This window comes from Gossypium raimondii, chromosome 3, assembly GCF_025698545.1.
Source record: "Gossypium raimondii isolate GPD5lz chromosome 3, ASM2569854v1, whole genome shotgun sequence".
In the NCBI taxonomy this organism is placed as follows: domain Eukaryota; kingdom Viridiplantae; phylum Streptophyta; class Magnoliopsida; order Malvales; family Malvaceae; genus Gossypium; species Gossypium raimondii.
Genome location: NC_068567.1, coordinates 58136602 through 58152254, shown reverse-complemented (window position 1 = coordinate 58152254; position 15653 = coordinate 58136602). Strand labels below are relative to the sequence as shown.

The 15653-nt window shown below is 31.9% G+C and overlaps 2 protein-coding genes across 2 annotated transcripts; both read left to right on the top strand.

Annotated features, from left to right (window-relative positions):
* The first annotated feature begins 379 nt into the window (after window positions 1–379).
* Window positions 380–3278, top strand: LOC105794973 (putative pentatricopeptide repeat-containing protein At5g08310, mitochondrial). Its single transcript, XM_012624382.2, has one exon. It carries the CDS (start codon window positions 537–539, stop codon window positions 3102–3104), a length of 2568 nt encoding a protein of 855 aa, XP_012479836.1. The 5' UTR covers window positions 380–536; the 3' UTR covers window positions 3105–3278.
* A 230-nt stretch (window positions 3279–3508) lies between these two features.
* LOC105794975 (uncharacterized) lies at window positions 3509–6081 on the top strand. Its single transcript, XM_012624384.2, has 3 exons — window positions 3509–4127; window positions 4939–5473; window positions 5562–6081. The coding sequence occupies exons 1-3, from the start codon at window positions 3702–3704 to the stop codon at window positions 5873–5875; spliced, it is 1275 nt and encodes a 424-aa protein (XP_012479838.1). The 5' UTR covers window positions 3509–3701; the 3' UTR covers window positions 5876–6081.
* Window positions 6082–15653: the final 9572 nt, after the last annotated feature.

Below are 15653 nucleotides of genomic sequence, written 5' to 3'. Positions count from 1 at the left end.
CTTATCACTTATAGCATTTTAAATACCTTAAAACACTTTTGATATCGAGCCAAAAACATTTAGAGAAGTTAAACATTTATGCTATGTTCAGTTGAAGTATTATTTTTAACCACTCAGATTTCTTGTTTATGTTGAGAGAGAAAATATTTCGTTCGTTTTGAAGGGTTTTGTTTTTTACAAAAAAAATTTGCTCATCCTTTTAATTGTATGTTTAAATTTATACTAATTATTCTCTATTTTATATCTAACTATTTTCATTAAATTAAAATAAAAAATTGTTATTTTTAACGAATTATTTGGCAAACTGAATGAAGCCGGACTCAGACTCGGGTCTGAATTTTTTTTAAACCGGACCTCGTCCCAGCCCGGCCCGGTAAATGAGGGCCTCCACTTATAGTAGCAGTTTCTGGTTCTTTCTGCCGGCGACGGTTGCAGCGAAACTTGAAAAAGCAGCGCGAGACGTGGCCATTTTGGCCACCTCCGGACTTTTTATGATACTGGACTAAAGTTTCTCCTGTTATCTACTTCTTAGCGTCATGGCTTTGTCAAGAATCATAAAATCCAATCAAATTCTCTTCAAATCAACCAAACTAATCCCACCAAATTCTTCGTTACTGCATTCCTGCAAAAGCCCCCTGTTTTTCCCCTCAAATCAGCGAAGACCCATTTGTGCAAAGCATCGAAACGACAATTTCCTCTCGTCCGATCAGATCAACATCTCAAATGCCTTCATTTCAATCTTAATCAAACACCCTTTTTCACCAAATAATCCAGAGCTCAACAACCTCGTACCTCTCCTCACCCACAAAATCGTCGAATCCGTTCTAAACAACCTCAAAAACTGGAGACTAGCTCAGCAGTTTTTCACATGGGTTTCAAGTCTACCTGGTTATAAGCACAACATTTATACTTACAATGCCATGGCTTCTATTCTATCACGTGCTCGACAGAATGCCCAACTGAAGGCTTTGGCTTTGGATGTCGTCGATTCCAATTGTTCTATGAATCCTGGGGCATTGGGGTTTTTTATTAGGTGTTTGGGGAGTGTTGGGTTGGTGGATGCAGCTAATAACTTGTTTGATCAGGTTAAAAGGATAGGTCTTTGCGTACCGAATAGTTATAGCTATAATTGTTTGTTGGAAGCTTTGTCTAAGTCTAATTTGATTGATTTGGTTGAAACCAGATTGAAAGAGATGAGAAATTTGGGGTTGGAATTTGATAAGTACACCCTGACCCCAGTTTTGCAGGTTTATTGCATTGCCGGGCAGTTTGACAAGGCTTTGAGTGTGTTCAATGAGATGCTTGAAAGGGGATGGGTGGATGAACATGTTTTGTCCATCTTGGTTGTTGCCTTTAGTAAGTGGGGTGAAGTCGATAAGGCAATTGAACTGATAGATCGTATGGAAGAGCGTGGTATGAGGTTGAATGAGAAGACATTTTATGTTCTGATTCATGGATTTGTGAGGGAATCTAGAATGGATAAAGCTCTTTGCTTGTTCGATAAAATCCGAAAATTGGGATTTTGTCGTAGTGTTTCACTTTTTGATGTGATTATTGGAGGGCTTTGTAAGAATAATGAGCGTGAGAAAGCATTGTCTTTATATTCAGAAATGAAAGAGTTGGGAATTGATCCTGATTTTGGGATACTGACAAAGCTGATATCTTCTTTTTCTGAAGAAGAAGAAGAAATGGACCGGTTGCTTCAACAATGCTGGGAATATGTCGGTACACAACCTAAGAACCTGCTTTTCAATTCTGTTCTGGAAGGTCTTGTTCGCAATGGCTCAATAGATACAGCTTGTAATCTTATCCAATCGGTAATGGGGAACAACAGAAATGGTGGTAGTGTCCTTGTGAAGTACTTTTTGAATGAAAAGGAAGTAGTTACCCTTAATACTAACTCATTTACTAGTGTTATCAATGGCTTGCTTGGTGCTGGTAAGGTGGATATGGCACTCTCTCTCTTCCGAGAAATGGTTCAATTTGGTTGTAATCCAACTTTATCGCATTATAACGATTTGATTGATGCACTGTGCAAGTTAAATAGACTGGAAGAAAGTTATGAACTTTTGAGACAGATGAAGGAAATGGGACTTGAACCAACCCATTTTACTCACAACTGCATCTTCGGGTGTCTTTGTCGGCTAGAAGATGTTGAAGGAGCAGTTGAACTGGTGAGAAAGATGCGCTTTTATGGCCATGAACCATGGATAAAGTATTCTACCTTGCTTGTGAAGAACTTGTGTAAACATGAGAAGGCAGTGGAAGCTTGCAAATTTCTCACTGATATGGCACAAGAAGGTTTTCTTCCCGATATAATTACCTATTCTGCTGCTATAAATGGTTTGATCAAAATTAAATCAGTTGATAAGGGTTTGGAGCTATTCCAAGAAATCTGTGCTCGTGGGTATTGTCCTGATGTAATTTCTTATAACATACTTATAAAAGCGCTTTGTAAGGCCAAAAGAGTTGCAGAAGCTGAGGGTCTTTTGAATGATATGATGTTGAAGGGGCTTGTTCCCTCTGAGGTTACATATAATTATTTGATAGATGGATGGTGCAAAAATGGTGAGATTGACCGAGCTATGCTTTTCCTTTCCAAGATGTTCGGGAAAGAGAGAGAGGCAAATGTGATTACTTATGCAACTTTAGTTGATGGATTGTGCAATTTTGGAAGACCTGATGATGCTCTAAAGCTATGGGATGAAATGGGTAGAAAAGGATGCATTCCCAACAGAATTGCTTACCACACTCTCGTCAATGGACTTTGCAAGTGTGGTAGATCCTCTGCTGCTTTAGTACATTTCAATGAGATGAAAGAAAAGGAAATGAGTCCTGACAGCTATATCTATATAGCACTAATAAGTGCTTTTCTATCAGACACAAACTTACCTTGTGTTCTCGATATGTTAAAAGAGATGGTCGATGTAGGAAATTTACCAGATCCACTAGATAAGAACTTCCCTATCATAAGAGGTGCAATTTGTAAATTGTTAGAAGATGCCAGAACATCTTTTAGCATAAAACACCTTATAGCCGAGGGCAAGATCCCAGATGTTAGTCTCTTGGAAGGAGCTGAAGGTAGACATAAGCCCTCTATATGATCCTTTTCTGTCTCGCATCATCTATATCTGGTGTTATGTTTTCAGATCCAGCAACCCTAAACCCTACGCCATTGCTAATTGGAACTTTAATCTTGAATCCTAATACTGCTTGACGGCATTCGACTGACAATGTTTTGTAGTTAATGTAAAAGGTGAACGTAGCATATTGACATACGCCCATACTTGTTACTTGATTAAGCAGTCAAGGATATCTTAGGTGAAACGCCCAAGATGATAGCGGCTAAATAATGCTTTCTTTTTTTTTATTTGGATGCATTCCCTTAACTAAAAATTGGAAGTTAGGCCTTATGTCATCCATGAGTTTACATGTGAATTTGCAGGTATTTGAGGCCCTGTAATGACAATGATTAAGTGCCCTTTGTTCAATATGCAAAAAGGGTAGGGAAGTCCAAACTCCAAGAACAAAAGGGCAGGAAGGAAACATAACTGTCAAAATGGCAGTTTGCACACATTCCCACAACGCAGAAACTTTAACCCCCTATTAATAACCCTTTATCGTCAAAATTTTGGTACCAGTACCCTCTTTTTTTAGTGCCCCTTCCCCATTTAAGCTAGGTAGATCTTGTTTTCTGAGCCATGGCAACGGATTTAGATAGACCATATGGCTGCACAGCGAAGCCTTCAAGCCTGTTGAATTCCATCTTCATGTCCATAGTTAACATGGCAGGAAAGATGCTTGTCTCAACTTCAAGCTCAAAAGCTGAGAACACAGAGAAGTGGAAGCTAACAGATCACTTGAGGTTCATGGTTATGCTAATAAGTTGGCTGATGTTGTGGGTTCTTAGGTTTTTTATGGACCTCTTCTCCTGCTCTATGATTTCCCCTCCGGACTATCACCTCGGTGGCTCGTCAACCGTCAGGCGATTCCAGCTATCACCATATTCATCATCAGCAACAGGAGAAGCATTGCCATCTTCTGGTTCATCATTGGATTTGATCCTTCGCAACAGGGTCGATGTTGATGGACTAGCTGTTAAAGCCCTAGTCAAAGCACTAACTCATGTAAGTTTACAACTCCACACCCACCATCCATAACCTGAAATATTTCAAAGAAATCTTTACTCATCTGGTACTTTCGCCATTTTAAGCATAAAGCTCAAGTTGACTGATTGAAAGATCTTTTGAGTGCTTTATTAGTACTGTCCTGTTCCTTTTTTATCAGTACAAAAGTGATTTCCCTGAATGGTTTTTCCCCTTATTATCAAATAATCAAGTTTTAAACCCTATAATTATCATAATTAATACAAATTAAAGTAAGGGTGTGTTTGGCCTTTCCCAAATGATGCCAAATGGCACCTGACGAACACACATTTCACCATTTCAAGCATTCAACGAATGTCACTTAATCTGGGATAGTAAGAAAGGAGCAAAAGAAGATGGTGACAATATTACAACACGACAGTAAGATGAGTGAAAGGCTTTGGTGTATATATATGTACGTATATATGAGACTGGAACACAGAAAAAATGTGAAAGTGAAGCTAAATACAGAAACGTCCCAGTCCAACACTCGAGACGATGCCACGTATTTTTCCTTCTTATTGCCACTGAGTAACATTTGGTCTTGGCATGCGTAATTTTACGTGCACCAATGCACATCTGTAACACAGGTAATTGGTTCTAGTAAGGAGCATTTAAGGTAGAGAAATCTTATTAGAATTTAATTTAGGATAAAACTTAAATTACTCAAGCTCACTAATTAACTTTTACTCGAACTTGGAGTTGAAAAAAAAGCTTCAAATTTTCATTTGAGCCAACAATGGGAAACTTTTTTTTTTTTTCATTTAATTAGTAAAACTATGTGTTAATGCAGGTTTTGGCCTTGTTGAATGAGATACCAGCTTCATCAAGAAAATACCAATACACAATGGCGATGGCTGACCAGATCATGGAAGATAATGCAAGGCACGGTCACTCAGCGCTTCTCCATGTTAACCGTTTGGCTCTCGCTTCGTCTTTTACACGTATTTCCGCCCTGTTATACCGATGCCTCCAAGTCCAAACCTCGCCATCGGGAGACTATGGTGACTCATGGCACTTGCGAGCTATCAAGGCAATCCCTTTCGGCTCCTGCATAGCATCATACATGAAGGCCATCACCATGTGCTTGAATGCCGCATTTTCCTGGTTCGACACCGCCACAACGCGTTTCCAGAGGAGGGATTACAATGTAGAGCCGGACATGATGGCTGAGAAGTTGGCACAAGAGTTGCTTTGGGTAACCAACAAGCTTAGGTGTTATGGGGGTTTTAACGAAGCTTTAGTTCAATGGAGTTTGGCTTCTGGTTTGGCTTCTCTATCTCTCAATGCTAGTCCCAGAGTTCAAGGCTCCGTTGTTAAAATCTCAGGTCATTGATTCATTTCATTCATTATCCTCTGTAAGTCCAAAACCACATTACTTAAATCTATTGACCCAAAGTTTTTATGTTCCTTCAGCCTTTCTATTTAGGGAGCTGACTCGAAAAGACCTGGAAATTCCGAGGCAAGTGAAGTTCCGGTTGCTGGTGCTATGGACTCCATTGTTTTGCCATGCTAGCAATGGCCATGCATATCCTATCCTAACGAGTTTTCAAAAGGCAGAGATAGAGAGAGCAATGGACGAAGTAATATCCAATTTCCCAGCAATGGAGCAAGAACTTATCCTCACCACTTGGCTTGAAAACTATGCCGTATCTGTCTCCGATTGGCCTAATCTCGGATTAGCATACGATCGGTGGTGCCAATCTACTCGAGAAATGGTTCACCATTAATATAACTGCACTGTCAACTTTATTGTTTCCTAGTAGCTTTCCTTGTTCTTTTAACTTAATAGTTCAATAGTACCAAGCTATCTCATGCTATCCCGCCAGGGATTTCCTTTTTTTGTCTCTTTGTTAATGGACAGGCTCGAGATATGTAGTCAAGATTATTGAAGACCGGCCACAGAACCTAAACTGATTTTTCCTTCTTCTTTTTTTATATATTTGTATCAAATTATAGTAAAAATATCATATGACTCTCCAAAAACTCTCTAGATACATGGAAATAAAGTATAAATGTTAACTTGATTACATCTAATCTAGAGACCGAGTAACATAGACAATAATGACAGCGACATTCCTTGTTCTAGCACTTCTTTGGCCCATGTTTGGATCTTTGGATCACAGTGTACCGTTTTTTATTTAATGCAATTTAAATGTTTTAGAAAAAAAAAAATCAAACTGATTGGATCTCTGATTTTAAACTCAACTGGTTGAATGGAGCTGTTCGATCCTTTTAAAGAATTAAAATGAATAAATTATTAATAATTAAAATCACTCAACAAATATTCAAAATTAGAAATAAAAAAAGACTATTTGCAAAAAAAAAAATTGAACTAAACCATAATTTTAAAAAATGGGATTTTTTTTGCTAATTTTAGTCAATATTTTCGATTTTCAAATTATTGATTTTTTACTAAATTGAAATAAGTTTGATTATTTTTAATGGATGAAAATGATCGGATTGAGATGAGAAGTGGGTTTTTGGAAAAAAGACATATTGCATTTGTAATTTATCGATGAATAGTTGAAAGAATTTTCCACTTGATGCTTACCTTTTAGCCCACTCAAAAACCGAGTGTAGGATCTATAACACCATTTCACTTCCCGACTCTCCACTTTGTGTGTGAAATATAAATAAAAAAGTAATTATATGGGTGGGTTCCAAAATTAAAGTAAATGAATTATGGGTTACCATTTGAAATTTTTATACTAATTCATAAGTATTTTTAAAAAATTATCATATTTTTTAATTTTTAATTTTAAAATATTAATTTTACTTGTGGAGTTTAAAAATTTTACTCGTAGTATTTCAAATATTATTTCTATTATTATATGGAAAATTATTTGGTGCGAGCTACTAGTGGAGTTAAAAAACTCCATAAACGAAGGTGAAATGTTGTCATGTGTCTTGAGGGAATATTAAAGAAATTAAAACAGACACATGTCGTGTATTAATCCCTGCTTCTGGAGTTTAAAAGTTCCATTAACAGTTGACCAAATAATATCTCTTATTGTATTGTTTTTATTTTTAAAAATAGTTATTGTTATAATTATTTTATCAAAACAAACTTGCAATTTTTTAGGCTATTTTAATATACAAGGATGATTCTATTAAGTTTTTAACATGTGTTACATGCCATTTTAGGTATTTATCACTTTATTTTAATAAATACTGTATTTTTATTTCATTTAATTAATATAAAGTAATATTATTCAAATGATTGAAAATAATTATAATAATAAACAAATTTAAAATATAATTAAAGTATGAATGAGCTTTTAAAAACATGGTGAAAGTGTACTTTAATATGAACACAAAGGTGGGGTTAGGTATTTTACCATATTAAATTTTTAAAAGAATGTAACGATCCTAAGTTAATGGTATCAAAAACACGGGTTCGTGATCTTGCTTTTGTAAATCAAGCCCATAAATATTTTTATTAAATATTTACAGAGTTATATTACAGGGAATTGAATTATGGGTAGATAACTTTTACCGAATTAGTGAGTAATTAAGGTACAAGAACTATATTGTAAAAGTGATAAAAGTTCAATTACTATAGATTTTAATTAAAAAATTGGGGTAAGGACTAAAGTGGTAATTATATCATCTTAAGAACGATAGTGAACGGTAGGTAAATAAATGTATTAAAATATGTTATAAAATTATAATTTAATTAATTTAATTATAAAATATAAAATAAAACATGAAATAAAATAAAATACCGTGATGGAAAGAAAGAGAAAGCATTGTCTACCTCATTTTTCACCACTGAAAGTTTAAAAGAGAAGAAGAAACATTCGACCTTCAACGGTTTTAAACTTCAACAACAAATTGGTTAATTCAATTTAGTTTTTTTTTTTGTAATTTTATGTTTTTGAGATTATGGGAGCTTAATTTAGTTAGTCCAATAGCAATTTGTCAAACTGTTAAAATTTTAGAAAGTTACCATTGATTTTTTTGAAGTTTTAGGTGTTAGATTGATATATTTTAAACTTAGATATGGAAAAGGATAAAATTGTGAAGTGAATTGATAGTTTCGTACATTAGGGACCAAACTGAATAAATTTTAAAATTGACTACAAAAATAAAAAATAGGAGATCCCTAATGGATTATAGTGAAATCATATTTCAATTTAGAGTTTTATATTGAAAGTTATGTTAGTCCTGGGACTAAATTGAATAAAATACAAAATTTGTGCAAAGTGGCAATTGATTGTGAATTTGGTGGATTATTGACGGTATTGTATGTTTATGTTAATTCATAGCTACGCCGACTTGGATTCCTCTACAGGTAAGGGAAAAGCTAAAGTCGTCAACGAGTAGCTTGGAGTTTTTGGTTTGTATTTCTACAATTTGAATTGCTTAAATTGTTGCATAATTTCATTGTATAACATGGTAAGATTTTGAAGTAAGTTGGGGTTGATTAGATGAATTGTTTTGGCATGAAAATGTTAATTTTGGAAATGAGAGATTAAATTGAATAAATTTAAAAATAGTTGTAATCTGATGAAAATGTAAAATTAAATTTGAATTCAACTGATTCATGCTATCTTATGAATGAAATTATTACTTAATTGATGAATTGAATATGATAATATGTGAATTGACTATAATTGTAAATTGAATGGTTATTACCTTATTAACTGTTCAGGCATAATTGGATATAATTAACATGTCATAAGATAGATCGGTTATATCGATGAGCGCTAGGCGCAATCTATTTACTTCGGAATTGTCTGATAAGGTACTAGGTGCCAAATTGGTTTGTCGGTTGGATCCATGTATTCGTTCGAGTCCAAGTCAAGTTAATAGAGATTTAAAATGAAAATATGAAAATGATATTTAAAATGAATTACTATTGTGAAATATTATGTAAACCGAATTATAAGCCGGAAGATTGGTATGACAGTGGACGAATCAAATGATTCGATTTGGAATTTGATATGTTAATGTGATTACCCCCAACTTAACCTTTTATTGTGTGGATTGAACCATATGATATAGATGAAGTAATTGATAGCATGATTTGCATATGATACCTTAATTTGCATTGGTCTTTGAATTGTTGAAATACAACTAAGTTTATTACTCAACATACGGTTTTTTTTTCCGTGCGCAGGCTAGGTTAATATAAGATCCCAGATACTTATATCAGCATCAAGACGTAATCTCGGACTCAACGAAGTTGGTTATGTTCTTTTGTTAGTTTGATGGCATAGTATTTTGCTATGTTCGAATGTTCGAATTAGAAGTTAATATGATTTATAATTATATTATGCAAGGTTAGTAAATGAAAGTTGGTATAATTTAATTATATGTTTTGTTGTTAATAGATGATATGCTAGATAAGTGAATTGTTGATATAAGAAAGTATTGGCCATGTTTGGAATGCTTAGATAAGTAAATTGTTGATTTAGGTATGATTTGAACATGTACGTAGGTGTTATTATATGTGTTTTAATTTGGATGATAGATTGTTTTGAATCTTAATTAATTCTTAATTTTGGATTGTTAATGGTTATATGAAGGTGTGCATATGATGTTATCATGTTAAGTTATATATGTTTCATAAGAATGCTAAATTTGGAAATTCAGTTACTATGTTTAAAATTATAAAATCGAATGGTTGTACAAAGGTGAATGGTTTAAGAATTTACAAGTTGGAAATGGTGTGGTTAAATGCTTATTTAATGAATGAATATTTTGTTTGATTGAGAAAATGGTTGAATCGAAATGTTAGGTATGTTTTTGAATTGGTTTATGCAGGTTTTAAGTGTGCATATAGGCACTAATTGAGTATCTTTTGGTTTGGACATGAAATGGGTGCCAAAATGGAAAATTTTGACATATTTGACACTAATGCGTGATACCCTGGTAACGCTATTAGTACTTAGTATCTTTCAATCAAATTTTCAAAAACAGAATCTCAAAATAGTATCGATACTTTATAAGGGTATCGATACATATGGTTTTTTTTTAATTGGCAAAACATCGAACCTTATAACGGTATTGCTACCAAGGTATTGGTATCGGTACCTAAAGGAAAGCATTGGTACTATAAGCCCAGTATCAATACATTTTTATTTAAATTGATTTTTCTGAAACATCAAAATTAAAAACGTTATTGATACCTATCAAAGGTATCACTACCGATTTTGAAACTTTGAAAACTTTGCAATTTGGCCCTATTTCATCTTCGAATTAGTAATTGAGCTTTCGTAAGCTTGATTGAGTCTCAAAAAGGTTTGTCTAGCATATAATGATTGTATTTATGAAATGTTTGAATGTTAAAATGATTTATTTACAGTGATTTCGACGGTAGTTGCTCCGGCAACGAATGTGACATTCTGTTACTGACCGTTACTAGACGTGTGAACGTCTAGACTAAAATACTACAGCAAAAAGATATATAATAAAACAACGATGCCTGGAAGTATACGGATCAAATTGTAATATAGTAAAGTGTTACAACGAAACAATCTAGGAAGTATTCCAAGGATCATACCCAAGGGAGATTGAGTTAAACTAAAATTTGCTTTTCTACACTAATAGAGCTAAACAATAATAATCTAAAATTATAGTACAAAAAACCAAATTAGACTTAGGCAGCAAATATAATAGAAATTAAATTAAACTAAAGGAAAATGAATTAGCAGACAAAATTAACTCAAATAACAAGTAGAAGATTAACTCTCATCAATGTTCATAACTAACTTCAAAACTCGGGATTTATTGAATTACCTAATAACTAACCAGTTATTAGCTATCGGTCTCTAACTAATTAATTAGTCGAAAAAAATAACTTATCTCTCAACCTCGCTGTAACAGCCCGATTTTGGGTCTAGTTGGAACAGTGGTTTCGGGACCACAAATCCGACGAGGAAAAAAAATTATTTTAAAATTTTGACATGGGTTGCATTATGATAGGAAGGTATATTATGACATATTAATTCAAAAAAGGATTAAATCGCAAAAGTGAGAAAAGTTTTGTTGTCCAATAGTAAATACTCAAAACTTGAGGGGTTAAAGTGTAAATATAAAAAAGTTGAAGGTCCAATAGTGTAAATATTTTAAGGGTGGAATAATCTAGAAACTAGGGAAAATGGATGAATTAGGACCAAATTGAAAAGGTGAAGAATTTTGAGGGACTAAATTGCAATTTCACCAAATTAAGTGATGACTCAAGGATGGAATTTCAAAAGATTATTAAGGGCAAAATGGTCAATTAGAAGGAGAGAGAATTCTAGAAGGTAATGATGATGTTGGTGATATTTTTAATTAATTAATTAGATAAATGTTATTTAATTATTATTTTATTAATGTTTTTAGTATTATTTTATTAATAAATGATTAGTATAAAAGGAAGGAAAGATGATGAGAAATCATCTCATTTTCCATGAAACTAACGTGAGAAGAGAGGAAAAAGAAAGAAGTTTTCCTTTCTTTACAATTTGGTCCTCCCACCAAAAATTCATCATTTTCACTTAGAAATCAAAGAAATTTCCATAGCCACCAAGAGAGAAAATTGATAAAGAGACTATGGGGAGCTAGAATATCAAGTTAGATTCAAGAAATAGAAGCTGGAGGAGAGAAAATCAAGTTAAAGATTGAAATCAATAGCACAAGGTAAGAACATCAAGATTTCAATTTACTTTTAAGTTTGATATTATTGAAAAGCATGGAAATAATGTTATAGTAGAGTTTTCTTATATATGGTCTTATGTTCTTGATATATTAGTGAAGAAAAATAAGTAAAAGTGATGGGAAATATTATAGAGAAAGGAGTTATACACCTAGTAATCAACATTTTGAACTAAAATAGTTTCGGACAGCAACAGTAGGTTAACTTTAAAAAATCACCATAAATTGTAGAAATCGAATTAGAATATGAATAAGATGTGTAATTAAATATTAATGAGTCTACTTTCATATAAAAGAAACAGAGCAAGCAAAAGAATTGTGTATTTTTAGATATTTGAATTTTAGTGAGACAGGGTCGGAATGATTTCGAAATCCCCTGTTCTGACTTTGGAAAATCATCAAAAATTTTAGAAAAATAATTAGAGGCTTAAATTTATATGTTCAAATCCTTAATGAGTCTATTTTCAATAAAAACAAAAGGTAGCATCATTTGAATTCTGTATGAGGAGATAATTAAGTTTTAGTGAAGAAGGGTCGGAACTGTCAGACAGCAGAACAGGGATAACTTTATAGAATAAACTGTACTTATTGGCTAAAGCAAAAATTCTGAAAATTTTATGGTAAGAAGATATATGAGTCTAGTTTCATAGAAAATTAACGGATATCAATTTGGAGTTCTGTAGCTCAAGATATAATAATTTAGTGACTATGACTCAAGTGGACAGCTTTGAATGAATATAAATACATGTGAAATTATAAATAATGTTACATATAAGCATGTTATATATATTAAGGATGTGGAATGGAGAGGAGGAGGAGGAAAATATATGATTATTCAATCAGCATGAGTTTTATTAAAATGACCAATTTATATGCTTCAGGACTAAATTGAATGAAAGTAAAATTTAAGGGTAAATTTGTAAAATGTCAAAAAGTGACCAAATTGCATGAAGTGAATTTTTTATTTAAATTAGTAAATTGAATGAAATATTAATTTAGATCAAGATTGGGTGGAAATTTGAGAAAATAGAAAATTTCTAAAATGTCCCTAAATTTTGGTATTTCGCAATTTAGCTTGGTAAGTTTATATGAACTATATTTTGTTTAATTTCAATTGAAGTGAATGCTATTTGGTAATGAATATTATATATATGTGTGTTTTATATTGAACTGAATTATTATTGATAACATGTATAATTATTAGGTGCTTTGAAATGATTATCTAAGCTTGTTAGAGATATATCACATTATCTATTGGTTCTATCTGTAATTTTGGATGAATTGATTCTGATTATAATGGCATGTATAAGTTAAATTGGTTAACGTTAGCTCATTAATGTTTTGATTTTGATTGGTTATAAATATGAATGTTAGATAAAAATGAAATGTCTGAAAATTAATTAGTAAACTCCGGTAATACCTCGTACCCTATTTCGGTGTCGAATAAGGGTAAGGGGTGTTACACTCGCTGTTTAAACCGAGATAAATTAAGAGGTACTCGGTAAACTATTCTCTCGACCTCATTTACCTAGATTACTTCCTAGGGTTGTCAATCCTAGGGTTTAAGCACACATAATTTAAGCCAACTAACTCTAGAACAAACCTTAATTCTTTTGTTAATTATTCCCACATCCGATCATTAATCTCCCTAAGGAATTTAGCCACTCATGAATTTAGATGCAGTTTTCCCTAAATTCAAATTAAACATGGAAACTAAATATTTAAATAAAAAAAGAATAGAGAAATTGATCCGTTTTGATATCGAGTTGTACGCGAAAGCCAAAATTCCTTTGACAATTGCAAAGATAACGTTGATTACAATTGAAAACCAAAAGAAATTTATAAAGAACTGAATAAACGAAGGCTTGGATCTAAATCGAATCCAAGTTAGAATAAGAAGAAAACTTTTATTTTTAGAACAAAAGACTAAATTGAAAATAAACTGAAGGCTAAAATTAAATACTAAAAATCTATTTTAAAACGGCTCTTTGAACGACCTCCTTAATTTAACCTAAGTATTACTATATATAGCAATGGTTTCTGCCCTAATTAGGTCAACTACAAGCCATAAGGTTGAAAAAGATGCGTTGTGTAGACGAAAACACCCTTAGCTTAATTTTGCTTTTTGTCACTCCGACGTTGTGACACTAAACTTCGCAGGGAACTTAATTGGTTTCAAAGTGTGGTGTTGCGACACCGCATGTTGGTCTCGTGACACTAGAGTCGTCCCTAGGCCTAAAAATGGTGTCCTACACACTAAACCGACTTGTCAGTCCTTCCTTAGGCCCGTATTGGCCCATTAGGTCATTAAATTACCAAAATATGCATAAAAACGCTCATTTACAACTTGAAAGACTCTAATAATTTTATTTATATAAAATAGAATTATTACTTGAATAGAACTCTAAGCATAAAATATAGGAAAAATTTGTGATAATTCTAATTTAATTTACAATTATTAGTTAAAATTTGACTTAAAAAGTGTGTTAATTTAAAAAATGCTAATTTTATTGATGTAAAACAGAGTTATTACTTGAATAGATCTCTAAACATCTTAATTATCACTTAAGTAATATTAAAGTTATATACCAATTAAAATTTAAGTTTAACTTTATAAATATTATTCAATAGTTAGACATGTTCAATCAACTAGCATCTAAGAAAAATGTCGATAAGAAAATGGAGATTGTTAGCACTAATAAGTTAGACTTATATTTTAAAAAAGAGCTTACTTCAAAGAGGCAATATCAAATTATACTCGAACAACAATACCACGGAAGTGATCGAAAAATATTTTAATCAATGATGAGATAATATAATATTTTGATTTTTAAAATATTAAAATTTTTCTACAAGTTGTTTATATTATGTGAAACACACACTCTTAAAAAAATTTTGTTGAAAATCTTTTTTTCTCTATTAATTATTTGTTTGTTTGGTGCAGGTAATGTTTTGTAAGTTTGTTTTGAAAAGAAAATTAAATTTAAATAATTATTTTTCAATATTGTTGCATGTTACTTTACTTTTTTATTTTTAAAAATCAAAATTATATTTATTTAAATAATTATTATTGCAACACTAACTAAAATTAAGTTATTTAAAAATTAATTAAAAATTAAACATATAAAATCACGTATATGTGACATTAGAAACTAATAATTTTAAAGCCTCAATTAAAACCTTATTTATTCTTTTATATAATTTTTTACAAAACTCCCTATTTCATATTTTAAATTAATATTTAACAAAATTTTAATATTTTCAATAATTATCGAGTTAAAATTTTATAATAAAGTATAAATAAAAATAAAAATAAAAATAAATTACACCTAAAGTCATTAAATTGTTAGTAAGTTTGTGTCTTGGTTACTTAACTTTAAAATGTTATAAAATGATTATTGAAGTATTTGAAAGCTTTCATTTAGGTCACTAGGTTGTTAAAATCGTTGTTGTATGACCTTCTTTATTCACATCGCCTGCATCAACCAAACCCCCTTCTCTTCTACATAAAACAGCTTTGTTCTCTATTGTTAGACATTAACCGTTATATCGACTTAGATCTAAGGTATTTTCTTCTACTTATTGATGAATATTGATCTACCATATTGATTATCGAATTATCGCTTAAAACTCACTAGCCAGACTTTTCTTTAAAAAATAACAACCTAATAACTTAAATAAAAAACTTTTAAATAATTAAATGACCATTTAATAACTTTTAAAAGTAAAGTGACCAAAATGTAAATTTACTAATAACTTTCTCTATAGTTTACCAGAATAAATAATGAAATATACTCACTTTTCCATTTTCCTACGTTAAGTAGGGGCAATTTACCAGAAAAAGCCCATTTTTTTCAAAAT

Excerpts from the sequence above, each read along its gene's own strand:
- LOC105794973 (XM_012624382.2), top strand. The coding sequence starts at position 537 with ATGGCTTTGTCAAGAATCATAAAATCCAATCAAATTCTCTTCAAATCA.
- LOC105794975 (XM_012624384.2), top strand. The coding sequence starts at position 3,702 with ATGGCAACGGATTTAGATAGACCATATGGCTGCACAGCGAAGCCTTCA. Across the intron at positions 4,128-4,938 it reads TAGTCAAAGCACTAACTCAT|GTTTTGGCCTTGTTGAATGA; the intron begins GTAAGTTTACAA and ends GTGTTAATGCAG. Across the intron at positions 5,474-5,561 it reads CTCCGTTGTTAAAATCTCAG|CCTTTCTATTTAGGGAGCTG; the intron begins GTCATTGATTCA and ends ATGTTCCTTCAG.